The sequence below is a fragment of the Dromiciops gliroides genome, chromosome X (genome assembly GCF_019393635.1).
Source record: "Dromiciops gliroides isolate mDroGli1 chromosome X, mDroGli1.pri, whole genome shotgun sequence".
NCBI lineage: Eukaryota > Metazoa > Chordata > Mammalia > Microbiotheria > Microbiotheriidae > Dromiciops > Dromiciops gliroides.
Window position 1 is genome coordinate 563,869 of NC_057867.1, and position 24,514 is coordinate 588,382.

The window sequence follows — 24,514 nt, forward strand, 5'->3', positions numbered from 1 at the left end:
GCCGCCAGAGTCGCGCCCGGCTCCGCCGCCGGCGTGACGTAACGTGACGTCGCACGGCGGGGGGGGGGGGAAGAGCGCCCGTGCCCGTGCCCGCGTCCGCGCTCACGCTCGCGTTCGCCACTCGCCCCCCGCGCTGCAACCGCTCCCGCCGCAGCCGCCGCCGTCGTCCGCCGCCGTCCGCCGCCGTCCGCCAGTCCGCCTGCCTGCCCGTCCGCACGCCCGGCGCCCGGGCCCGGCTCTGCCTGCCCACCCGGCGCCCAGGCCGCGACGCCCATGTCCGCGCCGCCCGCGGAGCCGCCGGCCTCCGGCGGCCAGCTCTGCCCCCCGCGGGGGGCGCGGGCCCAGGAGCGGGCCGAGGCTCGGGCCCAAGCGCGGGCCAAGATGGCCTCCCCACCGGTGTACTGCCTGTGCCGGCTGCCCTACGACGTGACCCGCTTCATGATCGAGTGCGACCTGTGCCAGGACTGGTTCCACGGCAGGTGAGACCGGCCGGCGGCTCCCCCCCCCACTCCGCTGCGTTCTCCCCTCTCCGCCTCCCCCCCCACCTCCCCTCCGCCTTCCCCCTTCCGGGGCGTCTTCCCCCTGGGGCGCCCCCTGCGCCGTGTCCGGGCCCCCTCTCCCCTCAAGCTGCCCGGCCGTCTCACACCCCCCCCCCCTCGGCTTCCTAGGACCTCCCCTCCCCCCTTCCCCGTTTGTCCCTCTCTTGTCTGGTGTCCCTGCTTGGGGGGGGGGGCAGCGGCCGAGCCATGCGTTGGCATCGAGGAGCTCCAGGCAGCGGGAGGCGGGGCTGCCCTCTTGCCGCCTGCTCCCAACCAAGCACCTGTTGCCCTTGTGCCACCGTGAGCTCCCCCAGAATTCCGATCCTGTTGTTGGGGGGCACCGAGAGACACCCTCACGGGCACTGTGGCACAGACACCCCGTCGTTGTCTGCCCTTCCACCTGGAGCTCCTAGGCTCCCCTGCACACCCCCTGCCCCATTAAGCATCTCCCTTGATTCTGGCGACTCAGAACCTCAGGGATCTTGGAGGGACCATTGGGGTCGCCTTTGGACTTCTCCACTCCATCAGGCTGGGGTGGGGGTGGGGGGCTGGAAGAGCCAGGGACCCTGTCTGGAAGGCTCCTGGCTGCTTGGGAATACCACCTCCAGCCCTACCCGCTCCGGCTCCTGACAGCAAGATGCATGCACTCGGGCAACCCCAACTTCCATCTAAAGTCCCAGGGAAAGCAGCCCTGATTGAGCTCCTGATAACGTGCTGGGCACTACGCTAATTCTGGGGTACCAAAGAAGGGCTCGTAAGGAAGGGAGATAACTTGGAAACACCACCACACGAACCAGATAGATGCTGAATAAAGGGAAGAGAGTCAATGCCAGGCCAAGGTTTAGAGGGTGGAATTTGAGCTGAGTCCTAAAGGAAGCCAGGATGAAGAAATGATGGGGAACCTTGAGTAGAGAGATGGGGAACAGCCAGGAGGCCAGTGTCACTGGAACAAAGAGAACATGTCAGAGAGGGAGGTATAAGAAGACAAGACAGGGAGCAGGGAGCCAGGTGATGAAATACTTAGAACCCAACCGGAGCATTTTGTATTTGTAATGTGGGGAGGAGGGGTGACGAGGTCAGATCAGATCAGGAAGATCCCTTAGGTGGCTGAATGGAGGCTGGCCTGGAGTGGGGGGAGCCCCGAAGCAGACAGAGCCTCCTTCCCTCCCCCCCCCTCCGCCCCCCAGCAGCTCCTGCAGTGCTCCAGGCACCAGGAGAGGGGGGCCTGCACCAGGGTGGGGGCGGGGTCAGAGGAGAGGAGGGGGAGATCCTGGGAAGGTACAATTGACAGGCCTCAGCCTCACGTTGGCTCTGGGTATGGAGAGGGAGGAGTCCGAGAGGAGACCGGGGTTGTGGGCCTGGGGGATGGAGAGGAAGGCCCTGCCCTCCACGACAGTAAGAAAGTCGGGATCAGCAACACACCGTGGTCTGACTCTGACATCGTGGCGTCGTCGTGTTGTCTTCAGAAACAAGACCAACAACAACAACCGGCAAGGTGGCACGTGGGGAGGGTCTGGGGAGAGAGAGCGACTTCTGTCTCACACGTGGTGACTTTCAGACGTCTCCCGGACATCTCCGGAGGCCGCTGGAGATGGGAGACTGGTGGTCAGCAGAGACGCTGGGGCAGGGAAGGGAGATCCCCCAGGGAAGGAGTCTAGAGGGGGAGGAGGAGCACGGGGCCCGGGGGGCACCTACAGGTAGAGGGCATCTTCTGGAGGAAGATGCAGAAAAGGAGACAGAAGAAGTGGGCAGAGACAGAGGACGGGAGCCAGGATGGGATGGGGAGGGGGGGGTGTTCCTGGAAACCTAGAGATGAGAATATTGGGGAAAAGAGGGCAATCAGCAGTCAGAGGCCACAGAGAAGTCACCATTGGATTTGGCAACTAAGAAATCACTAGCGATTTTGGAGAGAACAGTTAACAGTGGCATGATGAGGTTGGAAGCTGGCTTGTAAAAGATCAAGAAGAGAATGTGAGGGGCAGCTAGGTGGCACAGTGGATAGAGCACCAGCCCTGGATCTGAGTTCAAATCTGGCCTCAGACACTTAACACTTACTGTGTGACCCTGGGCAAGTCACTTAATTCTCATTGCCCCACCAAAAAAAAAAAAAGAGTGTGTGATGAGAGAAAGTACAGGCAGTTCATTGGGGTTTGACCATAAGAAGGAGAGTAGATCTGAAATAACAGTAGGGATGGAAGGACCAAGTGAGGTCTTCATGATGGAGACATGGGTATGTTTGGAGATGGCTGGAGTGAGAGAGTGGGAGGATCCAGGATGAAATGGAACTGCTTGTACAGGTTGGGGGGGAGGGGGCAGTCTTGGTAAAGAGTGAGAGGGAGGAGATGGGGGCAGAAGGCACCTGAGTGATAGGAGATGAGGTAGTAGAGGGGAGAAGAAGGAGCTTAAGGCAGAAGGCCCTTATCGATTCGGTGTTTTTAACAGTGAATGGGAGGTTCCAGGAGGGAGGAGAGGGGTTTGTGGCCGGTGGATAAGGCACATGTGCTAAGATTGCCAAGCAGCGGTGAGGGTCCAGGTGATAGGGCCCGTTAGTCTGTAGGGGAGCCAGTCAGAACAGTGGCCTGGTTTTCCCTACCGTCATGTAGGAATGTAGGGAGCGAGCCAAGGCTGAAGGTAGGCTGGGCACGGTTGCAGTACAAGGGGGTGAGAGCTGTTGGACCGTCTGGAGCTGGACTAGTTTACCATGGGGTCTCAATGGGCAGAGGAGAACGTGGTGGTGGAGATGGTCCAGGAGAGAGCCTGCTGCTGTGGAAGGGAAGAGGGACAGTTCAACCCTACACAAGGATCCCTTTTTGGTGGCTGTTCAGTGTTTCAGTCATGCCCAACTATTTGGGGTTTTCTGGGCAGAGATCCTGGAGTGGTTTGCCATCTCCTTCTCTAGCCCATTTTACAGATGAGGACACTGAGGCAAACAGTGAAATGACTTGGCCAGGGTCACACAGCTAGGAAGTGTTCAAGGCCAGATTTGATCTCAGGAAGATGAGTCTCCCTGACTCCAGGCTTGGCACTTTATCCACTGCACCACCCAGCTGCCCAATTTATTTTTTAGCTGACCCTGGAAACACTTGGGGACCAACATTGTGAATCTAGAATGATAAAACGATGTGGGCAGTGGGTGCAGAGCCGTTGCTTCTCCTTGTCAGGCCATTCAGAGCTGGGTGCTGGCCTGATGTAGCCCATCGGCATGCCTGTGAGGAGTGCCCTTCCCCTGCCTTTCTCTGCTTAGCAGCTGCTTACTTTACAGGGTGACCTCAGGTGTCAGGTGCTTCTGTAGGCCCCTCTTCCTGGAGCCAACATGCCCAGTCGGACCCAGTGGCAGCTAGAGAGCGACAGGCAGCTAGCCAGCCGCTGTGACTTCCTGAAAGGATCATTGAGAAGCTGATGGCCCAGTGTGTCTGGTTCATTGCTGGCTCCTGCTGGCTCCTCTATGTCCACCTGGATAGGAAGTCTGCCAGAGCTGAGATCTCGGTGTCCTCCATAAAGAGAAGCTCCTCTTCTTTCCCATGTGCCCCAGCTCTGTTTTCGGAGGAGCCTTGGGGCCCTGAGGCCCTGACTATGCTACCTTTGCCATCTTGCCAGTGCTTCGAACAAGGCCCCATTTGACCTGGGGAGGGGACACAAAGTTATCCCTGCTCCTTCACATGGCCAATGCCCCTTTGGCTGGCTCTTGGAGCTGGTGTGGCCAAGAGGCCTCTTTCAACGTGCCCTGGCCTGGACGCACAGTGCTCGTCACGTTGGGTATAGGCCATCTCTTAGCTACCTTAGCAATTCCATTTGGATCCTCTGGGTGCTCGGGGTCAGCCACGGAAGGACCTAGCATCACCCTGTGGAAAAGGGCTGCCCATTTCTACTGGAAGCCCAGCGGGCCTCTACACTCTGCCTCTTGGGCTCAGCAGATTTCTCTTGTGCTTCTGTGACCAAACAAATGGTGATTTCCTTTTTTGGACATTCCCTAATGGGAGCTTCCTGAGATTTTTACCAAATCTCTCTTGTTGTTCTTGTGGAGAAGTCCTGGAGGCCATGTTCCAAAGTGGCCGGCTCCGTGCTTGGTCATTAGCGGGTCAGCGTCTCCGTGGTCTCTAGTGGAATGCCTAGATGACCTGCTCATCGTTCCTCCATCACTTTCTTAAGTCTAGACAGGTGACAAAGCATGTAAATGCTCATGAGGAGAAGGAAGCGCTTGACTCTCTTGAGTTGTCTTCAAGTGTTAGAAGGATGGCTTGGTGAGGGCATCCACTTGTCCTTGTTGGTCTCAGGGGTGGGAAAGTGGCAACGCTAGTTTGGGCTGCTTAACAATCTCTTTAGCATGGGGCCTTCCCTGGCCTTTTAAGGAGCAGAAGAATCAAAACAGCTGCTTGTGGCCCCCAAGTCGCGTTCCTTTAATAAACCTGAGCGGTCATGTGTAAAAAAACGGGGTCCCTAAAAAAAAAACCAAAAAAACAAAAACAAAAAAAGGGGGCAGCTAGGTGGCGCAGTGGATAGAGCACTGGCCTTGGAGTCAGGAGTACCTGAGTTCAAATCCGGCCTCAGACACTTAACACTTACTAGCTGTGTGACCCTGGACAAGTCACTTAACCCCAACTGCCTCACTAAAACAAACAAACAAACAAACAAACAAAAAAAAAAAACGGGGTCCCCTGGGTCACAACTCTGTGTCATTATTGTTTAGAAGGCTTTTGTCCCTGGGACTTGGAGGAGAACACCTTGAACCCTGGACTAATTGGGATGTTTCCATCTGTTTTCCAGTTGTGTCGGTGTAGAAGAGGAAAAGGCAGCTGACATTGACCTCTATCACTGCCCCAATTGTGAGGTCCTCCACGGGCCTTCTGTTAGTAAGTGAAGTCTCGTTCTCTTGTGGCCTGGGAAGGGGGTGCGTGTTTGGGGGACCTGAGGAGGCTGGAGCTGCCTCGTCCTAGGTTCTAGGGCTGACTTCTGGGCGCATTGCTGGGACCTGAGCAGATCGGCAGCCTTAGGCAGGGTGGAATGGTGCTATCTTCTTTCCGTGGAATTCCATTCGAGGATCCTGTCTGATTCCCAGTGTTCTCAGGTGTCTGTGGGATGTGCCTGGTCATCCCATGCTGGGCCCTAGGGCATAGGGCCCTAGGCGCCAACTCTCTGGCCCGAGCCCAACTTCATTAGGCGGCAGCTAGATGAGGCAGCAGATAGAGCTCTGGGCTTCAAGTCAGGAAGACCCAAGATCTGATTTGGCTTCAGACACTTAATAGCTGTGATGCTGGGCAAGTCACTTCACCTCTGCCTCAGTTTCCCCAACTGTACAATGGAAATAAGAACAGCACCTGCCTCCCAGGGTTGCTGTGAAGCTCAAATGAGGTCGTATTTGTAGATTGCTGAGCACATAATAGGTGCTAAAATATAGATATAAAGGCTTGATTCCTCCCTTCCCCCCCTTTCCATACCTTTTTGTGGTGCAGTGAAAAGGCGCCGAGGGGCCACAAAGGTGCAGGAACTGATGACGAACAAAGAAGGAGGGAAGACAGTGCAGACCGGGAGCCCCATGTTCATCCGGGAGCTTCGAGGAAGGCCCTTCCGCAGGTGAGGGCATCTGGGTAGAGGTGGGAGGGAGGCAATACCTTGGCTCTCCTGCCCCTGCCCTAGAACCTGGCCAGCATGTCCCTTAGCAGGCATGCTCCACTGCTTCTTTTCATCTGTGTGGAGAGCTCCATTAAGAAGGGGCATAGCCTTCTCTTGTGGGTTGGTGGCCAGCACATGTCCAAGACCCAGGAGAGCCGCCTGTGGGCGTCACCAGGCCAGCTCTCCTCTCCCAAAGGGCTGCTGGCCTCTTGCCCTGGCTCACCCCTTCCTGAAGGGGACAACACTGTGTCTGAATCGAACTAAAGCATGTGCTGGCACTTTTCCAAATTCCCTCCATCTTCGGGTAGTTGCCTGATTGATGAGGGGATTTGTCTCTGATCTGCCACATTCCCAGGATCTCAGCGTCACATGCCCTGGGTTTGAGTCCTGCCCTCTACCTCTGCCTCGTCCAGTGGTAGCATGGCCTCTCAGAATTTGTTTTGACTTCTGATGTTGCCCGCTCTATCTACCCGAAAGGGCTGATGTCAGGACAGAATAGGAGCATGGTGTTTATGTAAGATGATGCCACATGTGGGAACTGCTGAGCCAGGGCAGCTATTGGGCTTGGTCAAGATGGCCGCGGCCCAGGGTCAAGCCCATCCCTGCCATGATGTGCCCCCCAGTGCCGATGATGTGATCTTGAAGCCCACGGGGGCCCAGCTGACAGTAGAGTACCTGGAGGAGAACAGCTTCAGTGTGCCCATTTTGGTGCTGAAGAAAGATGGTCTGGGGATGACTCTGCCCTCGCCAGCATTCACTGTGAGGGAAGTGGAATATTATGTCGGTAAGTGGCTGATGGAAGGAACAGTGTCGTGGGTACCCTGGGCCCAGGTGCTGACTCATGCCAGTGCCCCTGCCTGCCTTCCTTCCTTCCACACTCGAATGTCACTTAGCAGCTGTGGGACCATAGACTCCTCTGACCCTTAATTTCCTCTTGTCACAAGGGAAGAATAGCACTTAGGGTGACTATCTCACAGAACTGCTGTGTGGCTAAAATCGGATGTTACCTACGGAAGGCTCTTTTCACCAAGCTTACTGCTTTAAAGAAATGGCTGCCTGTGCAGGGAAGAGGGAAGGCCTTTGGTCACTTTGCCCAGTGGGAAGGAAGGCTGGCTTAGCTGACTCCTAGAGGGGGAATGGTGCAGTCCATCCCTGTTCATGCCAGGCCCCTCCCTCTGCCTCAGGTTCTGACAAAGAGATTGATGTTATTGATGTGACCCGTCAGGCCGATTGCAAGATGAAACTCGGGGACTTTGTGCGTTATTACTGCAGCGGCAAAAGGGAGAAAGTCCTCAATGTCATCAGCCTCGAGTTTTCAGATACCAGGTGAGTGGGGACGGGGAGCGTCTGCTGTGTGAGCACTTCCCTTTTGGTCTCCCCTCTCTGCACGCAATCAGCACAGGGCTGGGCCTCCAGCGGGCCCTGAGGAAAGCCATTGATTTTTGTGTCTGTACCAAGGCCTCAGAAGAAGTCCTTATCATTTGGAGTGGATTTTGCAAAATTGGCCCCAAAGTATTTTCCTTTCAGATTAAGATTTTGTCAGCCTTCTAAGAAAGCTGGCAACCGTGCATGGCCAGGGTGATTCCACCTGTGCTTCCACTTCCCATGGAGTGCACACAATGACATGGGCACGTGTGCCAAGGAGCTTGGCAGACATGTCCAGTATTCCAGGCAGGGAGTTAGACCCCTGTGGCCAAAGGGAACGAACGGTTTGGGGGCTGCTTGGATAGCCTGGGGAGATGGGAGGAAATAGGCCAGGTAATAGTGGGGCCTAGCTGTTTTCTTCCTACACATTTCTTTCCGGGAAAGAATCGTTTTCAGCTTTATCTGTTTTAAAGTACCCGACGACCCAGCACCTCTCTGTATCTCACCCTTTACCTTAAGAGTCCCCTGAGTGTCTGAGAGGACAGGGGTCATGACTGACATTTACCCTAACCCCTCTCCTCTATTTCCAGGCTTTCAAATCTTGTGGAGACCCCTAAGATTGTCCGAAAGCTCTCCTGGGTGGAGAATTTGTGGCCTGAGGAGTCTGTGTTTGAACGGCCCAGTGTGCAAAAGTATTGCCTCATGGGTGTGCGGGATAGTTACACAGACTTCCACATTGACTTTGGCGGCACCTCTGTTTGGTATCACGTGCTTCGGGTAGGTGATGGGGCCCTGTGCCTTGCTGCAGCCCCTGTGAGCTTCCTTGCTTATGATGGACTGTTCCCAGGGACAGACCAGGCCCCCAATTCCACCTCCCACTCTGTTCAGGGGGGGAGCAGGCTTGGGTACGAGGGATTCTCCTGGGTCATGGACAGACACTTGGCAGGTCGGCCATATATGTTGTGAAGGTGACTTGTTGCTTAGACAGCTCCTTGATCTGGTTAGGAGACTTGGATGGCCTACCAGTCTGTCCTTCTTTACCTGAGTAATGGAAAGTCAATGGGACAGAGAGCCAATCTTCCTCCTGCCTTGTGTGACTGACCGTGGGAGGTAACAGTGATTTTTAGGAAAGGTCAGAGTCCGTTCCTTTGGAGCATAGCCAGCCCAGGCAGAAAGGCACAAGGCATTGCCTGTTGGCAGACAGGTGGAGGCTTCCTCGTTAGCAACTTCTCAGGATAACTTGACTTTGCGCTACCTGTGGAGCGAGCAGCACGTTCTCTGTTGTCTTTTCTTGGGCCCTTTGGGTCCCAGGGAGGTTTCCCGCCAAGCCCAGGTAGGAAGGTCAGTGCATAGCTAAGCATCTGCTGTTTGGACAGACTGTCTAGACCCCTCCAAGCAGCTGCTGCCCAGTGGTTCTTGGGATCAGGAATCTTTGTTTGGGGGCTTTCTTCAGGCCTCAAGGCAGCCAGGCAGAAGCTGGAGTGGGACTCAGACCTGGGGTCAGCCCCGACATGCTGACAGTGCCCTTTGTGCCTCGGTTGCTCTGTCTGTAAAGCGAGGCTGTTGGCTGAGCCCTTTCCAGCTCTTCATTGGGATTCCCTCAGTCTCTCTCTCCCTTCCTCTCCTTCAGGGTGAAAAAGTTTTCTACTTAATCCGCCCCACCCCAGCCAACCTGTCTCTGTTTGAGTGCTGGAGCAGCTCGTCCAACCAGCGAGAGATGTTCTTTGGGGACCAGGTGGACGTGTGCTACAAGTGCTGCGTGAAGCAGGGCCAGACCCTCTTCATTCCCACAGGTTCTTTGCGGGCCTCTCAGGGGAAGGAGACTCAGCATCAGGGCCAGTCTCAGGAGCTTCCCGAGCCCTCTGGGGCTGGAGCCTTCCTCCTCCCAAGCTGACTCTGTAATGGGGGGTCCTAATGAGTCAGAGACCTGGGAGAGCACAGAGTCCCCGGCACCAAGGCGAGGGAGAGGGCTCTAAGAAGGAGGAGGAGGTGGCCCTGTGGGACAGGCAGGGCTTCGCGTGTGCTCTGGTGTGCTAGTGTGGATGGCGTGGCACTAACTGTCAGCAGTGAGAGATTGTACAAAAGCCATTTGGCCTCTGCAGTGAAGCCGGCAGACATGGGCAGAGTAGACTAGGCCACGGTGACTGCTAGAGTGAGCAGGTGGGAGGGACTAGGATCAAGGGCCCAAAACATTCCGTCCAGGCCAAAAGGAGAAATGCTGAAGCAGACCTGGGGCCCCCTTGCCCCCACCCCCCTTGTTGGGGAGCTGAGGAAGACTTTCTTCCCCAGGATGGAGGGTAGGGGGCTGAGAGAAGGGCCGCCAGGGCGCAGGGGTTCCCCTGGCCTCCAGCTAGGACAGCTGGGTTAGAGAACAGACTTGAGTAGAGGAGGGCTTTGAGGGAGCCCTGAGCCTGGCCCTCTGTCCCTGTGGCCCTGTCGGGGCCCAGCCGGTAGCAGGTGTGACTTTCTCCTGTGGTGCTGGCAGGTTGGATCCATGCGGTGCTGACGCCCGTGGACTGCCTTGCCTTTGGAGGGAACTTCCTACATAGCCTCAACATCGAGATGCAGCTCAAGTGAGTGCAGGCCTCAGGTTGGCCACTGGTGCCAGCCCTTCCCTCCCTCTCCCTGCCACGAACCCGAAACGGGGACCAATCGAAGCAGAGGGTTCGAGGGGACGGAGAAGCCGGATGGCAGCCACTGCCTGCTGCCTTACCGGAGTCCACCAAATGCCCACCCCCCCTCAGGCCGAGCAGCACGGAGCCTAGCTTCCTGGGGACCGCCCCGACTCAGTGGCCTGATGTGCTGGGCCGAGGGGGGGACAGGACGAGAAGGGGAGGGAAGAGCAGGGTGCCAGGCATCGAGCTCGCCTGACCTCTCTCATGCCCCTGCCCCTCCCCCACCAGGGCCTATGAGATTGAGAAGAGACTGAGTACAGCTGACCTCTTCAGGTTCCCCAACTTTGAGACCATCTGTTGGTACGTGGGAAAGCACATCCTGGACATCTTCCGAGGTAGGGAGTCCCTGCTTGTCTCCCCTCTGTTTATCCACCCCTTCCCTGTCCTGCTGTGCCTGCCTCGGCTTTGGGGGGCAGAGGTGGGGGTGAGGGCAACGTTTCTCAGGGTTTCTGCCTCAGTGGTCCCAACTTGTCTGCCCTGTGGCATGTTCCTTAGCTTCTAGGGGAGGGCCGAGTCCCCTTGCTTCCCACTAGATGGCTTAGGCGTTCTCTTTGAGGCCCACATGCATGTGCACACACAAGAAGCTTCTGTTCTCCTGGGCTCATTCCTCACCAACTGCCCACATCTGTGTCACACTTGTCAATCCCTTCCAAAGGGACTTGGCCAGGAAATTTGCCCAGATAGTCAGAGCTCTTGGACTAAGCCTCTTTCCCCTGTGTGGATGCCTGCCAGGGTTGACTTGGGCAGGCCTTGGGGCTGTGCTAGGGTGGCTGTCAGTAACTGTTTTTCATTTTCTGTCCCTTACAGGGTTACGAGAGAACAGGAGACACCCCGCTTCATATCTGGTCCATGGAGCCAAAGCCTTGAACTTGGCCTTCAGATCTTGGACTAAGAAAGAGGTGATAAGTTTCTCTCCCAAGCTCCTCCTATGACCATCCGAGAGTATTGTACTTACTCCTGGGCAAACTGCCAAACTCCAGTGGGCGTAGGGCGGCAGGTGAGGGGGAGAGCTACCCTCTGATTCAGTGGTGTCCGAGCTGGCCTGTCAGTCTGCGTCGTCACCCCATGGGCAGGGAAGATCCCTCTCATCCAGTCTTCCCCATTTAATGGACCGGGGCCTTTGAGGCAGAAGGGTACGTTGTGGCCTTGGGGGGGTTAATGCAGAGTCTAGTGAAGGAGACCCTGAAGGTCCAGCTCAGGTTTTCACTTCCGTTTCGTAGGCGGGTCGGGTCATCTGATTCCGTCCCCAATCCTGTTTTGTTGCAGGCTTTGCTAGAGCACGAAGCTGAAATCCCTGAGACTGTGCGGACGGTCCAACTCATCAAAGACCTGGCCAAGGAGATCCGGCTGGTGGAGGTGCGGGCTCAGGAGTCCAGGCTCCCTCTCTTGCTTTGGGTTCTTTGGGTTTTTGCTTACTCCTAGTACCTCCTCCCCCTCCTCTTCCTCTCTTCCTCCTCCCCCCTTGTCCTCCCCTCAAGGTTGGGCAGAGCCATTTGTTTATTTTTCTTGTTAACACCCTGGGGAATGACATTTGACTGCTAGTCTTCCCTTTGACATATGGGGAAACTGAGTTTAGTGAGTTCAGTAAGTTGCAGTTTTGCCTGTATAGAGATGTAAAAAGGATGGGAAAGGGGGCAGAGATTCTGGGATCCAGAGGCATTCTCTCCCACCCACCCCCCCTTCACTGGGGCTCCAGACCTATGTGTGCCCATTATAGAGCCCTCATCAATTTATTTTGGCCAAACATGAGAGCCGGGGAGAGCTTGAGCAGATACATGTGCCTGTGTCCAGGTGAACTATCATGCCTGGGCCTGGCATGAGCATCTTCTTAGCCAATGGTGCTGCCATTTCTGCAGGATATTTTCCATCAGAACATTGGAAAGACCGGCAGCCCCTTTGGCCTCCAGAGGACTGGCTCAGCCAGCAGCACTCCGGCCACCAAGCCAGCCTCTGGCCCTCCAGCCTCCGCTGCCAGGTTTTCCCCAGCCTCCAAAGCCAGCTCCAAAAAGAGAAACTCCCGGGCCAAGGTGGAGGCTGGGAAGAAGCCAGAGCGCAAGGGGAGAGAGAATGTGGCCATGCTGGAGCCTTGTGAGCTGGACCTAAGTCTGCTGGAAAAATATACACGGCAGGCCCTGAAGGCAGGCAGTCCTCCTCCCAAGGGCCAGGTGGGCTTCCTTGGGGTCCCACACAGTGCTGGCGGGGGCGGCGGGGGGAGGCTTGTTGGTGACAGAGTCTTAGTCCCTTGAGGATCCTGCTTCCTTATCCAGCAGCAGCCAGGATGCAGACCCATATGGTTTTTGTTGTTGTTGTTTTTGTTCGTGTTTTTTTTGCGGGGCAACGAGGGTTAAGTGACTTGCCCAGGGTCACACAGCTAGTAAGTGTCAAGTGTCTGAGGCTGGACTTGAGTTCAGGTCCTCCTGACTCCAGGGCCGGTGCTTTATCCACTGCGCCACCTAGCTGCCCAGACCCATATGTTTTTACTTCAAAGCAGGGATGAGTTTGGCCTGAGGCCTCTACTTTCTCGACTCTTGTCTGGGGATGGGCTTTGGCTGAGCTAGTGCCATCTTGTTCCCCAGTTTTTAATAGCAAACACCTGCCTGGCTCCACCAGAGGAGGAGCTGGACCTGGACCCAGACCCAGAGCTAGACTTAGACCTAGAACCTGATATTGAAGAGAGCCAAGTTACAGCAGTGCTGGCCAATGGCAAAGTAGCAAGGTGAGCTGAACCTGGGGCCTGCTGGGCCCAGAAGTAGCGAGCAGCTCAGACCCTTCCTCAGAGTGGGCAGTGCTCCAGGGGGACAACAGGGCTCTCTGGAAGACTCAGTTGTGCTGAAGTGGGGGAAGTGGTGGGGTGGGCACTGGGTACCTCAAAGTGTCCATTTTCCTGTTGTGATCCCTTGTCACAGGCAGCCTCCTGGGACTAAGTTGTAGCTGGAAGCTTTCTCTTATCTCTAGTGGCTCACGAGCTCCCCTGGGAAATCAAGCTTCAGTCACAGGGCACCCGGAAGTCCTGAACGACTTGGGGCTTATTGGGAGCTGGTGAGAGCAAATATTTGCCAGCCTCTACAGCATGTGGCAAACAGACGGTCAGGTTCTCCAGAGATGGGAGCTTTGGTTAGGGCTTGAGCCATGGGCACTACGTGGAGGCTTTGTCAGTCAGGACCAAGAGACCTGGGCTTCGGTGCCACGTTAGGGCCATGTAAAGTTGGATTAGAGAGGAAAGAGGCAGGCAGGGAGCAGAGGGATGAGAATGAAAGGGCTGTGTGGGGGGCGAGCTGTTGTGTCATTGCTTGGGCTCACATGCTGCTATTTATGGATCTTTCTCTTTTATCCTCTCACCCACCCAAGGGGGAAACAGATTGGCTGGGCTTCAGCTACCCAGAGCAATGGTACCCTGCGGGTCAGATGAAATCAGCCACACTCGCCAAAGGGTCCCGGTTGCTTTACCCTGTTGGAAGGGATCCAAAGGGCCTGATACTCGCTGTCTGTTCAGGCTACAAATGCTCTGCCAAGAGCCTTCCGTTCTTCCAAGTGTTGCCCCTTTGTGGGCTTCTCTCCCTGCTGGCTTTCTTGGGCCTCCCTAGAAGTGTCTCCATTTACTCTGTGTGCATGTGTATGTGCACACGCACTTGCACACGTACACATGCATGTTTGCTGGCGTGCGTGTGTGTATGTGCGTGTGTGTCTGCCTTTCTCCAACCCAGTGACAAGAAGGTGAAGGTCTCAGCCAGGTCCCGGAATTCTAAGAGCATGTCAAGACGGGGAGCCAAGACCAAGCTGCTGATTAAGGGAGAGTTTGACCTGGATTCTGAGGAAGACCTGCAGATCGATGAGACACCTCGGAAGGAGAAGAAGGGCCTGGTACCCAGGAAGAAGTTACCCAGTGCGTCTCCTTCCCTCTCCCCTGGCCCCTTTTGACTCCCTACGGCTCTCTTGAGCCTTCCCCTAGAGCTGACAGAAACGGATCCTGTTAATTTGGGGAATAGCCTCATTTACTGCTCCATCCCAGAGGTGTTGGTCAGTACTCCTGAGCATGGGCCAAACTGGAACTATTGGGAAATAGCTATAAAACAGAGAAAAAGCTCGTAGAGCAGAGATATGACTGCAGTGTGGGGCGTGTGGCCTGCAGGGACCCCCCTCCATGCAGTTCAGGCCTCGCCCTGACTGCTTGGCTTTGCCAGCTCTACCACCTGATGCCTCCCCTGCCTTCTTCAGCTCGGAGGCGAGAGGCTAGGCGTCTTCCTTTTTGTGTCTTAGAATTCCCCCGGAAGTTGCCTCGTGCCAAGCCCTGCTCCGACCCCAACCGAATCCGGGAACCAGGGGAGGTAGAGTTTGACATTGAGGTAGGAGCTCAGTTCTCTCCCCTGTGACTTCAGGCTTTGTTAGCTTGGATTAGGGCCCTCTTGGGAGCCTTGTCATTTTGTGAGGCCTCACCTCTGGTGGGTGCCCAGTTCTGGGCAGGGAACAAGAGAACATCCACTGTGGTGGGGTGGGGGAGAGGAGATAAGGGCAAAGTCAAGGTAGGAGAAAGCCTTGGTATGAGCCAAAGCACAGAGATGACAGAGTACAGTCTTTGGGGGCGTTGGGTCTGTCAATAAAGAAGAGAGGATTAAAGGGGGAGGTGGGTGAATAGATTGGAGTCACCTGGCATATGGCCTGGGATTCCAGGGTGCGTCATGTAATCCACCCGAGCAAGCCCTGAAATGCCGCTTTGGTCTGCGCCAGGAGGACTATACGACAGACGAGGACCTGGCAGAAGGAGTTGAAGGCCAGCGTGGGCCCAGCGCCGGAACTGCAGGGATTCTAGATCTGCTCAAGGCCAGCAGGCAGGTGGGGGGACCCGACTCTGCAGCCCTCAAGTGAGTACCTGCCTCCGTCTCTCGTTCCTCTGGCAGTCAGTTCATGCCCAGGCTGAGGCACTTGGGCTCGGTATGTAAGAAAGACCAAACTGCCTTCTGTGCCACTTGAGTAAAGGCGATTGGACCCCTGTGCCATGAGCAGAAATCCCGAGCGAACCCAAGGATGGCGAGGGGGGATAAGAGGACCGACTGTGTAGGAGATGGGACAGCCCAGGGGCTTTAGGGAGTTCCCCATTCGCCTGTTCATCCCACTGCCTTACTGAGCTGGGGAAGAGCAGCGCAGGCTGGGCCCCTAGACACCTCATTTCCATGATGCTGGCTTTCTCCTTCCTTGGCATGGCTCCCTCCCTGAGAGGGCCTTCTTTCAGCTACTTACTTTTCTTCATCCCTTGCAGTGAGGCCCCTGCGTCCCCCAGCACCCAAGAAGCTATCCAGGGGATGCTGTGCATGGCCAACCTGCGGTCCTCCTCATCCTCCCCCTCAGCCTCTAGCCTTCAGGCCTGGTGGGTTGCAGGGCAGGAGGGCGGTGGCAGTAGCGGCAGTGGCAGTGCCAGCGGTAGCGGCAGTGGCAGTATTAGTGGCAGCGGCATCTCTGTTCGTGGGAAGACCGATGGCTCCAGCGCCACAACCAACCAGCGGGCCCTCAACAAGCGAACTGGGAAGCAGCCAGTCCGACAGAGAATGGAAAGTGAGGAAGAAGAGGAAGAGGAAGCTGAGGCCAGTCTAGATGACGAACAGGAAAGCCTGGGGGCCTGCTTCAAGGATGCTGAGTACAGTAAGGACAAGGCCCATGAGGTTGGCGATGGGCCCACGGGAGGGAGACAGCAGCCAAATGGTTGTCAGGCTTCTTTGATGGTCGCTCCCAGAGGGTCAGGTTTGTCATTTTATGGCCATTGGGTCCTGTGGGGAGATCTTAAAGGCAGTGGAGTTCATTCTAATCTCCCCTGCCCTGTCCTGGTCTATTGGACCCTCCCCCCAAATCCTGAGCCCTAGGAAGGTGTCAACTCATCGGAAAGCCAAGTGTTAACCCTTGTGGGGCTCCCTGTAAGGGACCCCTTGAATTTTTCAGAGGCAGCCCTTGGGTGGGAAGGAGAGGGGTGCGCGTGGGCATTTTTGCCACAGCAAGAGAGCCCAGTGTCTTGGGGAGATAGGAGTGATGAATGGGGAGGGTGAGAGACAGAAGCCATGTAAATACCTGCAGCAGAAAGTCAGCTACTCAGTGGAGCGAGGTCCTTGAGGGAATGGGAGCCGGGGGTAGGTGCAGGAAGATGGTAGCCTCCATCCTTGAGACACCACAGGATGAGTAGCTCAGAAGGCTTGAGGAGACCTGAAGAGGGCAGAGCAGAGGTACAGGGGAGGGAAGTAACCTTGGAAGTGGCCAAAGGCTCTGTTCCCAGAGGCCCTCTTTTCTAGCTAAGCCCTGGTGAACATTTGGGGACATTAGTGTCTGGGCTTATGTGTATTAATGTGTCTCTGTTCTTCTGGTCAGAAGCCCACTAACCAACATAGCTTTCTCCTCCTTACAGTCTACCCGTCTCTAGAGTCAGACGATGATGACCCTGCTTTGAAATCACGCCCCAGGAAGAGGAAAAGCACAGATGATGCTCCCTGGAGTCCTAAAGGTGATTTCAGAGTTCTGCCTTGGGCTCCTCTCTGAGGGCCTCTGATCTCTTGATCTCCCCCCCCCCCCCCCCCCCCCCCCCCCCCCCCGCTTGGTTGAGGGAACAGGGGCAAGGCAACTGTCAGCACGAATCAAGGCACCATTTTCCAAACATGGTTATACAATTAGATAGATGGTGAAATCAGTCTAAGAGGCTAACTGCATCAGCCCTGCAGGGAGGGAGGAGTGGCAGGAATGCTGGGCTTCAATTAGGCAGCAGACAGCCCAGTTCTTCTTTTGCTTTATCATTGTGACTTTGAGGCAGGGGCCAGCCATGTACAGCCTGCCTGAGGGCCAAAACAGTCTGTCTATGTTTAAACACAGATGTCTAAGCCGCCCTCCGAGCTTGCAGGCACTCCAGAATTTGCTGCCCCTTACCCTTGGGTATTTTAAGAGAAGCTAAATTGCAGAAAAGTCAATTTATCTCCCATCCAAGTGGTGACAATGAAAAATGACAGAGGGAATTCATGTTGGAGGGATTATGGGAAGGCCTTTGGCTGGAACTTTGAATTGGGCAGACTGCTTTGGAAAACAGTTTGTCATTATTAGAGACAAGTCACTAAGTTGTCCCAGAGATTCCACTGTTGGATAGAGCATATCCATAAATACTTTAGAGCTCTGGCACCTTTGGAGCCCAGACCTGGAAGAAAGATAGGCACCGTATTTACCACGGTCTTCATTTTCATGGTGTTGGAAAAATAGGATATGATATTCAGTTCCTTCACTGAGGTCAGGAGCTGAGTGGGGCCTTTGGCACCCCTGTTTTGTGGATAAGGGAAGTCAGGTTTCAGGATCAGAGTAGAGATCTGAATCCAGATCTCTTGGGTTCCATGCCCAGTGCCCTTTCTCTGCACCAAAAGAGTCCTGAGAATGATCAGGGGCCCAGGCTCAGGCAGTTGGGGGGGGGGACCTTGGAGAGGAGGGGGCTTGGGGCAGCTGAAAGTTATAGGTGGCCACAGACCCAGCTGATGTCTCGTCCACTTGGAAAGGATGATCAGAGCTGGGGAGGAGTTTAGACCAGGTCCCAGAGACATCAGAACCCTTGTTTCCTGAGCATAGGTGCTGTCTCCATCACCTTTCTTTTTATTGCAGCCCGTGTGACCCCAACCCTCCCAAAGCAGGCCCGGCCTGTTCGGGAGGGGACTCGAGTGGCCTCCATTGAGACGGGTTTAGCTGCAGCAGCTGCAAAGCTGGCTCAGCAGGTAGGTGGCCAGGGTTCCAGCTCTTCATGCTGACTATGGGGCTGCCCTATATGTTTGGTGTGGGCCGAAGCTTAAAGAAATGGTCAGACCGCAGCCTCCTAGATATGCTACCCAACTGCAGTGTGAGTGCTGGAGCAGAGATGGGCTTTGGGTTCTGGTGGAGGGAAGCCGCTGGCCAGAAGACTTTTTTCAGAGTCAGGAATTTGCCCCTTAAACTTGGAGGTCCCCAGCTGGGCCTGTCCTGGGAGCTTCTGGTCAGGGTGCCGGCAAGCTCAGAAGGGTTTTGACATTTTCTCAGGAGAGTTTTATTTCCTTGAAAGATGGGATGCTGTGGCAGCTGGGTGGCACAGTGGATAGAACACCGGCCCTGGATTCAGGAGGACCTGAATTCAAATCCAGCCTCAGACTCTTGACACTTACTAGCTGTATGATGACCCTGGGCAAGTCACTTAACCTCAGTTACCTCAGGAGAAAAAAAGAAAGAAAGATGGGATGCTGGCACTGTCCCGAAGTCCAGCAGACATTAGGGTTCTCTTGATTTGGGATCAGGTTCAGTTACTAGGGCTAAGGTGTGCTCAGGGGCACTCAGCAGCAGTTTAGAAATGATGTTAGTAACTTAGAATACTTCTTGGCACTGGGCCAGGGCAATTGTTCTGATTTGTTAGTATCTTGGGTCTCCACGGAAGATATGTTAGGGGCATCAGGTCCTGCCAGATGTGGCACTAATGGGTGATTGCTCCAAAAGGCAGAGTTGGATGAATGGCCCCACCCACACTCCTCCTTTCCCAGAACATCCCTCACCCTTTCTCTCCCATTTGGTTTGTGTTTCAGGAGCAGCAAAGGGCCCAAAAGAGGAAATATTTCAAGAAGAAGCCATTAGCAAAGGAACTGGAACAGTCACCCGCTCAAGATAATGGCCCTGGCACAGCTGCTCCCGTGCCGGTGCCCCCACCTGTAGTTGTACCACTCAGCCCACCGCCACCCACCGAGCCCAAGCAGGAACCCTTTGCCGGCAGCCTGGCTGACCACGAGTACACAGCCCGGCCCAGTGTTTTCGGCATGGCCCAGGTGAACCGAGGCACCACACCCATGGCACCTGGTGTCTTCCTGTCTCAGCGGCGGCCCTCAAACAGCTCCCAGGGGAGCCAGGCAACACAAGGTAAGCCGATGGTTCCTACCTCCTCCTTGTGTGAAACATCGTAATAGTCTCCTCATTGATCAGCTGCCCAGGTGACTTTCCTTATCTGTTGTTCCCTGTGCACTGAGCTCCCATGACCCCCTACTGTTAATGGTATGAACTACAAAATCATTTACAGGGGAGGCAGGAGATAGTATTAGCTTGAGCTGAGTTTGGAAGGAAGAAGGGATTTTATGAGATGAAGGTAAAGGGATTCCAAGCATGTAAGGATGTAACCACGGTCCTGGGCAGGGAGCAGCAAACAGGAACAGGGCCTGGCCAGGTGGGCTGGTGTTAGATCAGGTGGAGGGGCTGGAAAAGGCAAATGAGATTGTGTTTGACACTTGAGGTATTAGCAGAAGGACATGGTCAGGCCTTGACTTGAGGCAATTACATCTAGTCTGGCCTCCACTCCTGGATACTCTGTCCTTCCTGTGACTCCTTTACAGTCTCTTTTGCTGGCTCATCATCCTCAACAAACCTCCCATCTATGGATGTCTGTCTCCCAAGGCTCTCCCAGTCCCTATTTTCTTTTCTCAACTCCCCTAGTGATGCAGTCAACTCCTGTGGTTTTAGTCGTCGTCCCAGCCTCGCTCTCTCTTCCCTCATCGCCAGCTGCCTTTTGGACATCTTGAGCTACATGTGCTGGAGACCCCTTGAACTTACCAAGTCTCAAGTGGAACTCATCATCATGTCCCAAGTGGAACTTATTTATTGTACTTTACTCTTAACTCGGTTCTTTCTCAGGACACCATTACCTCACCACTGGCCACATTCTTCCCTCTCCTGTCTCAACTCTCCCCTAACCTCTACACTCACATTCATTTCCCCCTTGTTCTCTTGCCAACTGGACCTAACCAAGACCTGGCTTTGTGTGACACTCACCATCTGTTGCCTTTGCACCTTCACAAGCTGGGGAAAGCCACAAAACTGAGGCCATCATATCCACTACAAATGTATGTCCTATGACCTCAGCTGGGCCCTCACTGCAGCAAGGCAAGCCTTTATCCCTTCCCTCCCTCTGGGGTGAGAATCATGCCACATGTATCTTCATCTCACATCTCCCTGATATCCCACTATCCTTCTTTCATCCCAGTCTCTGCTGAAGAGGAGGGTGGACCTCCTTGCCAAGACCAACCTGGATCCCATGCCCTTTTCGTCTTTTCCAGCTGATAAGATCCCCTGTCATCCTCACCCTCTATTATTCCCTAGCTACTGGCTCCTTCCTTGCTGCGTACAAACATGCCCTTGTCTCTCCTATTCTTAAAAATTCCCCATTTGATCGGATCGGCCCTGGTCCCATTGGCCTCCCTTTCATGGCTAATTTTCTCAAGAAATTCTCAAGTGGACACTGGACACCCTGACTTTTTCTCTCTTCGTTGTCTTCTGAGTCCCCTGCCATCTGGCTTCTGACCTCATCATCCAGTTTAAACTTGTCTCTCCAAAGTCAGCAGCAACCTCTTAGTCGCCCCATCCAGTGGAAGCCTTTTCTTCAGCCTCACTCTCCTTGACCTCTCTACAGCCCTTGACATGGTCAATCTCCCTTTCTGGCTCCTCTCCCTCTCTCTGTGGGTTTTCTAGACCCCATTCACTCCTGGTTCTTTTCCATGTCTGATTAGCTGGCTCCTCCTTGGTCTCTTTTGATGATTCTTCATGCAGTTATGTCTGGCCTGGTCTGACTATCTGGGTGGGGCGGGGGTGTGTGTGTCCTAAGGCTCTATTCTTGGGTCCCCTGCTTATTACTTGGTGACCTTTTGATTCTCACACCACCAAGTGCCACTTGTCTGTCTTGTAGGCATTTCCTCTCTTCCAAACCCTCCTTTTTCTCCCCTGATCTCCTTGCTTTCCTGGCCTTACAACCGTGGTGTCATCCTTAGCTGAGTGCTGCCCTCCATGCCCCATACAATTGGTTACCAGGTCTTTTCAGTTATCCATCTACAACATGCTGGGTAGCTGTTTGGTGCTGCAGTGGATAGAGCACTGGGCCTGGAGTCAGGAAGACTCATCTTCATGAGGTCAAATCTGGCCTCAGATGCTTCCTAGCTGTGTGACCCTGGGCAAGTCACTTCACCCTGTTTATCTCAGGACTGGGGGGAAGCAGCAGGTGTAGGCCTTCTTCCCAACTTCCTTCCCCAGGCAAGACCTCCCTGCCTCTTTGAGTTAGGTCCTGTCCTAAGTGTCAAAGCTAAGCTTGAGATTCCATCTAGTTGTGTGACCTTGGCTAAGTCATTGCCCCATAGGCTCTTCATCTATTAGGCAGAGCTAACACTCGATGTCCAATGCACCTTTAAAGACTAGAGATGTGTATTCAGGAGGCCAGAGAAAGGTGAAGCCTGTGTGTTCTCTAGAGACCCTAGACAGGGTCTGGTTTAGGCTTCCCCACAACCTTGGCAGGTAGGCACTAGAGAGTTTATTTTCCCCTCTTCATCTGTGGGGAAATGAGAGGGGATTAGACAATTGGAAGCCACAGAAATTTGCTGGGGGGCCTGGGCAGACCCTGTGTTGGGCCTCATGGAGGGGTGCCCCAACCTCAGCTGGGCCTTCATTTCCCTTTTTTCCTTCTGCTTCCAGGAAAGCGGCCCAAGAAGGGCCTGGCTACAGCCAAGCAGCGCCTTGGCCGCATTTTGAAGATCCACAGAAACGGCAAACTCCTGTTGTGAGCCCTCCCCGTTGGCAGGGCCCTGCTTCACTCTCCTGACCCTTGGAGGCTTGGTTTCCTTTGCAGACACTCCTCTTTTCTCTGGAGCCCTCCTGGCCAGCCTTGGGCACAGCTGGCTTAAGAGGCGAATGTCCCCAGTGGAGGGAGGGAGGGAGGGATGAAGCCTGACCTCTCTTTCATTCACTGGCTTCCTTCTCCGTTCCTTTTTGTCCTATTCTTGCCTTTCTTCTGTTCACTGCCCTGTTAGAGAGCGGGGAGGCTGGAGGAATGATGTCTGACTTCAGAGGGATCTTCCTTCAGCTTCTCCCCTCTTTGAATCAGTTAGGGCCCAAGAGCAAGGGGACCGGGTGCTCCTTAAACAGCGTTGCTGACCTTCCCCCTTGTCTGGGCCCATTCCTTGAGTTTGGAGGGAAGCGAGCCCATGGCCTGCTTTAGGCTCCCGCTATGCCACCTCTTGTGGCCTGCATAGAAGCCATGTGTGAACAGCCAGCCCCCTTGGCTGGTCTGCCTTCCTACTCTCTTCCTCATTGTTTAGGGGCCAGGTCTGTGACACTGGACACTTAAGGGGCTGCCTTCCATCACCTCATTAGACCCGGAAGCACCCACAAGCAAAATATTGCCCCTACCCATGAACCCCTGCTTGACCCCTTCAGCCCCACTTTGGCTGGGTTGGCAGGGGTGGGCTTCTCAATATGCCCCATCTGGGCAACTGGCCAGGATTGGAAAATGGAGTCTGTGGAAGCACCTCTTGGCTTGTTTGGCCCATTTCAGCTGCTTGCTCTGTGTGGCTGGGATTGCCCTGGTGACTCAGGGACCTGGGGGGCAACTCCCCACTGGGAAACTGCAAGCAGAAGGGGCCAGTTGCTCAGAGCCTGAGCCAGCAGCTGTGGGGCTTCTATGGGGCTGGGTAATTTAGAGCCGGGGAAGCGTGGCCTTCCCAAGCTCCCCCGGCCACTTTTCACCACACTCCTTTCCTTGTTTCCCTCATCCCGCCGTCTGGGTGGAACAGGGCTAGGCAGGGAAGCCTGTGGGGCATGGTTCCCCTTCAGCCCTGCCCATTGGTCTGCCTTCTCAGACCTCATCCCTAAAAGTCCCAGTTAAGCACGGGCCAGAGCCTGGCTCCCTTCTCTCCCCTGCGTGGAGGTAGGCATCACGGCAGAGAGAGAGGCAAAGGCAGCTAATTGCTCCCAGAAGACCACCTGGTTTGGGGTGTCACACCCCAGCTCCACCCAGGATACTTTCATTTCACATTTTTTATTTCTGTGGTTTGGGGCCCCTTGTTTTGCTTTTCTGTTGTCGCTGTTGTTGTTGACAAACAACGGTAAAGGAAAGGTCTGTCCCCCTCCCTCCAAGTTGTCTTACAAAGAGCTGAGTGGGGGCACCTGTTTTCTTTGTTGGACTGGACTTTTCAGGTTGTAAGGGGGGGTGGGGGGTGGGCGGGGAGGGTTTACAGCCCAAGGGAGGGAGCCTGGCCTTGGACTCTCTCCCTCCTTAGCCAAAGAGCCAGCCAGAGGCTGGGCTGGGGGCCCAGGAGAAAGCATTTCTATTCATCCGGATTCTATTTTTACAAAAGAGAAAACGCACTCAAGCCACCGCTGCTGCCGCCACACTTCTGTACATGTTGAAATCTATTTTTAGAAGTGGGGAGGATTATGTATTTCGGACGCGAAGCCAGACTTTGGTGGTGGTGGCGGTTTCTTTCAGTTTGAGGCCCTCTCCCCCCATTTGCTGTTATTACTGATGTAATTTATATTTTTTATTTAGATCCGTCCTTTCCTAGAGAGATAAAACTTGTTATATCTTGGCACTGACTTGGCTTCCAGTTCTTTGTGTGGGCAGCAGCCTTTCCTCTTCAGGCTCCTTGGGTGGGGAAAGGAGGAGGGAATAGGGACACAAGGAGCCCTCTTTTTCAAAGCTCATCACAGCCCCAAAAACCATTTCGTGACCTTCTGGGGCCGACCTGGTGCTGGGATGACCCATCCCTGTGACTAAAACAACAATCCTGAGAGGGAGATGGGCTTGGTAACTTAGGCCAAGGCCGCTCTTGTCACTATACCCTGATAACCTCCCTCTTCCAGAAGAGGCAGCTGAGTTTCTGGGGGAAAACTCTTTTCCAAGGTACACTCGCCTTTTTTACCTTGTAGGTAGGTCTCTGACCATACCCCAAGGGCCCAAGGGAGACATTATGGTACAGTGCGGAGTGGGAGGTACACCCTGCCAATCCCTGCACTCCAGCAGACTCATGCTCCCACCTACTGTGTGCAGCAAGTGCTGAAACAAGTCCTGTCTTCCAGGATCTGACATCCTACTAAGGGGACACGTGTTCATAAGCAAGTTTTCCCAAGATTCCAGGAAACTAACATGCAAGTGACTCGGGGTGGTGGCTGGCACCTGACTTTTGGGGCAACCAAGAAAGGCTTCTGGAAGTGCCTCTTCAGCCAAATTTAGGTTCCAACAGGCCTGAATGAGAAGCAACATGGGCCAGTTGGGCCAGATGCCTTTAAATGCCTAACATGAATTGGATTCGATTGAGCTTTAGCAACATCAGCTTGGCAACTGTGGAGGGTTAGGGTTAGAAAGAGAAGAGACACCATATACAAGTGTGAAGTGCCTGTCAGGCCCAGGATGGCTGTGCTATGTGGGGACAGAAGGGAGACATGAGACATAATTGGTTGAGGGGAAATAAGGAAGGGGCGTGGGGGGAAGTGATGCTAAGTGAAGGGAGAGTCGGGGTTACAGACCCAGATGAGAAGGAAGGGGTCGAAAGG

The 24,514-nt window shown here is 54.8% G+C and overlaps 1 protein-coding gene across 4 annotated transcripts; it reads left to right on the forward strand.

Annotated features, from left to right (window-relative positions):
- Nucleotides 1-223: 223 nt before the first annotated feature.
- On the forward strand, nt 224-23,187 carry PHF8 (PHD finger protein 8). Of its 4 annotated transcripts, none has more exons than XM_043973711.1 (21): nt 224-479; nt 5,304-5,389; nt 5,990-6,110; nt 6,773-6,933; nt 7,334-7,475; nt 8,105-8,291; nt 9,145-9,307; nt 10,000-10,087; nt 10,418-10,524; nt 10,997-11,088; nt 11,456-11,545; nt 12,046-12,354; nt 12,766-12,905; nt 13,894-14,072; nt 14,447-14,532; nt 14,858-15,048; nt 15,444-15,823; nt 16,575-16,670; nt 17,801-17,910; nt 18,742-19,069; nt 21,659-23,187. In XM_043973711.1, exons 1-21 carry the CDS (start codon nt 274-276, stop codon nt 21,745-21,747), a joined length of 3,351 nt encoding a protein of 1,116 aa, XP_043829646.1. In that variant the 5' UTR covers nt 224-273; the 3' UTR covers nt 21,748-23,187. The 4 variants fall into 4 exon arrangements, with proteins under 4 accessions (XP_043829646.1, XP_043829648.1, XP_043829649.1 ...); XM_043973713.1 differs by having other exon boundaries at nt 225-479; nt 14,858-15,015; XM_043973714.1 differs by having other exon boundaries at nt 225-479; nt 14,915-15,048.
- The last annotated feature ends 1,327 nt before the right edge of the window (nt 23,188-24,514 follow it).

Bases quoted from the DNA above. Each gene is read 5' to 3' on its own strand.
- PHF8 (XM_043973711.1), top strand. From the start codon at position 274: ATGTCCGCGCCGCCCGCGGAGCCGCCGGCCTCCGGCGGCCAGCTCTGC. The intron at 12,906-13,893 runs GTGAGCTGAACC...TCTCCAACCCAG, and splicing joins GCCAATGGCAAAGTAGCAAG to TGACAAGAAGGTGAAGGTCT. The intron at 15,824-16,574 runs GTAAGGACAAGG...TCCTCCTTACAG, and splicing joins CTTCAAGGATGCTGAGTACA to TCTACCCGTCTCTAGAGTCA.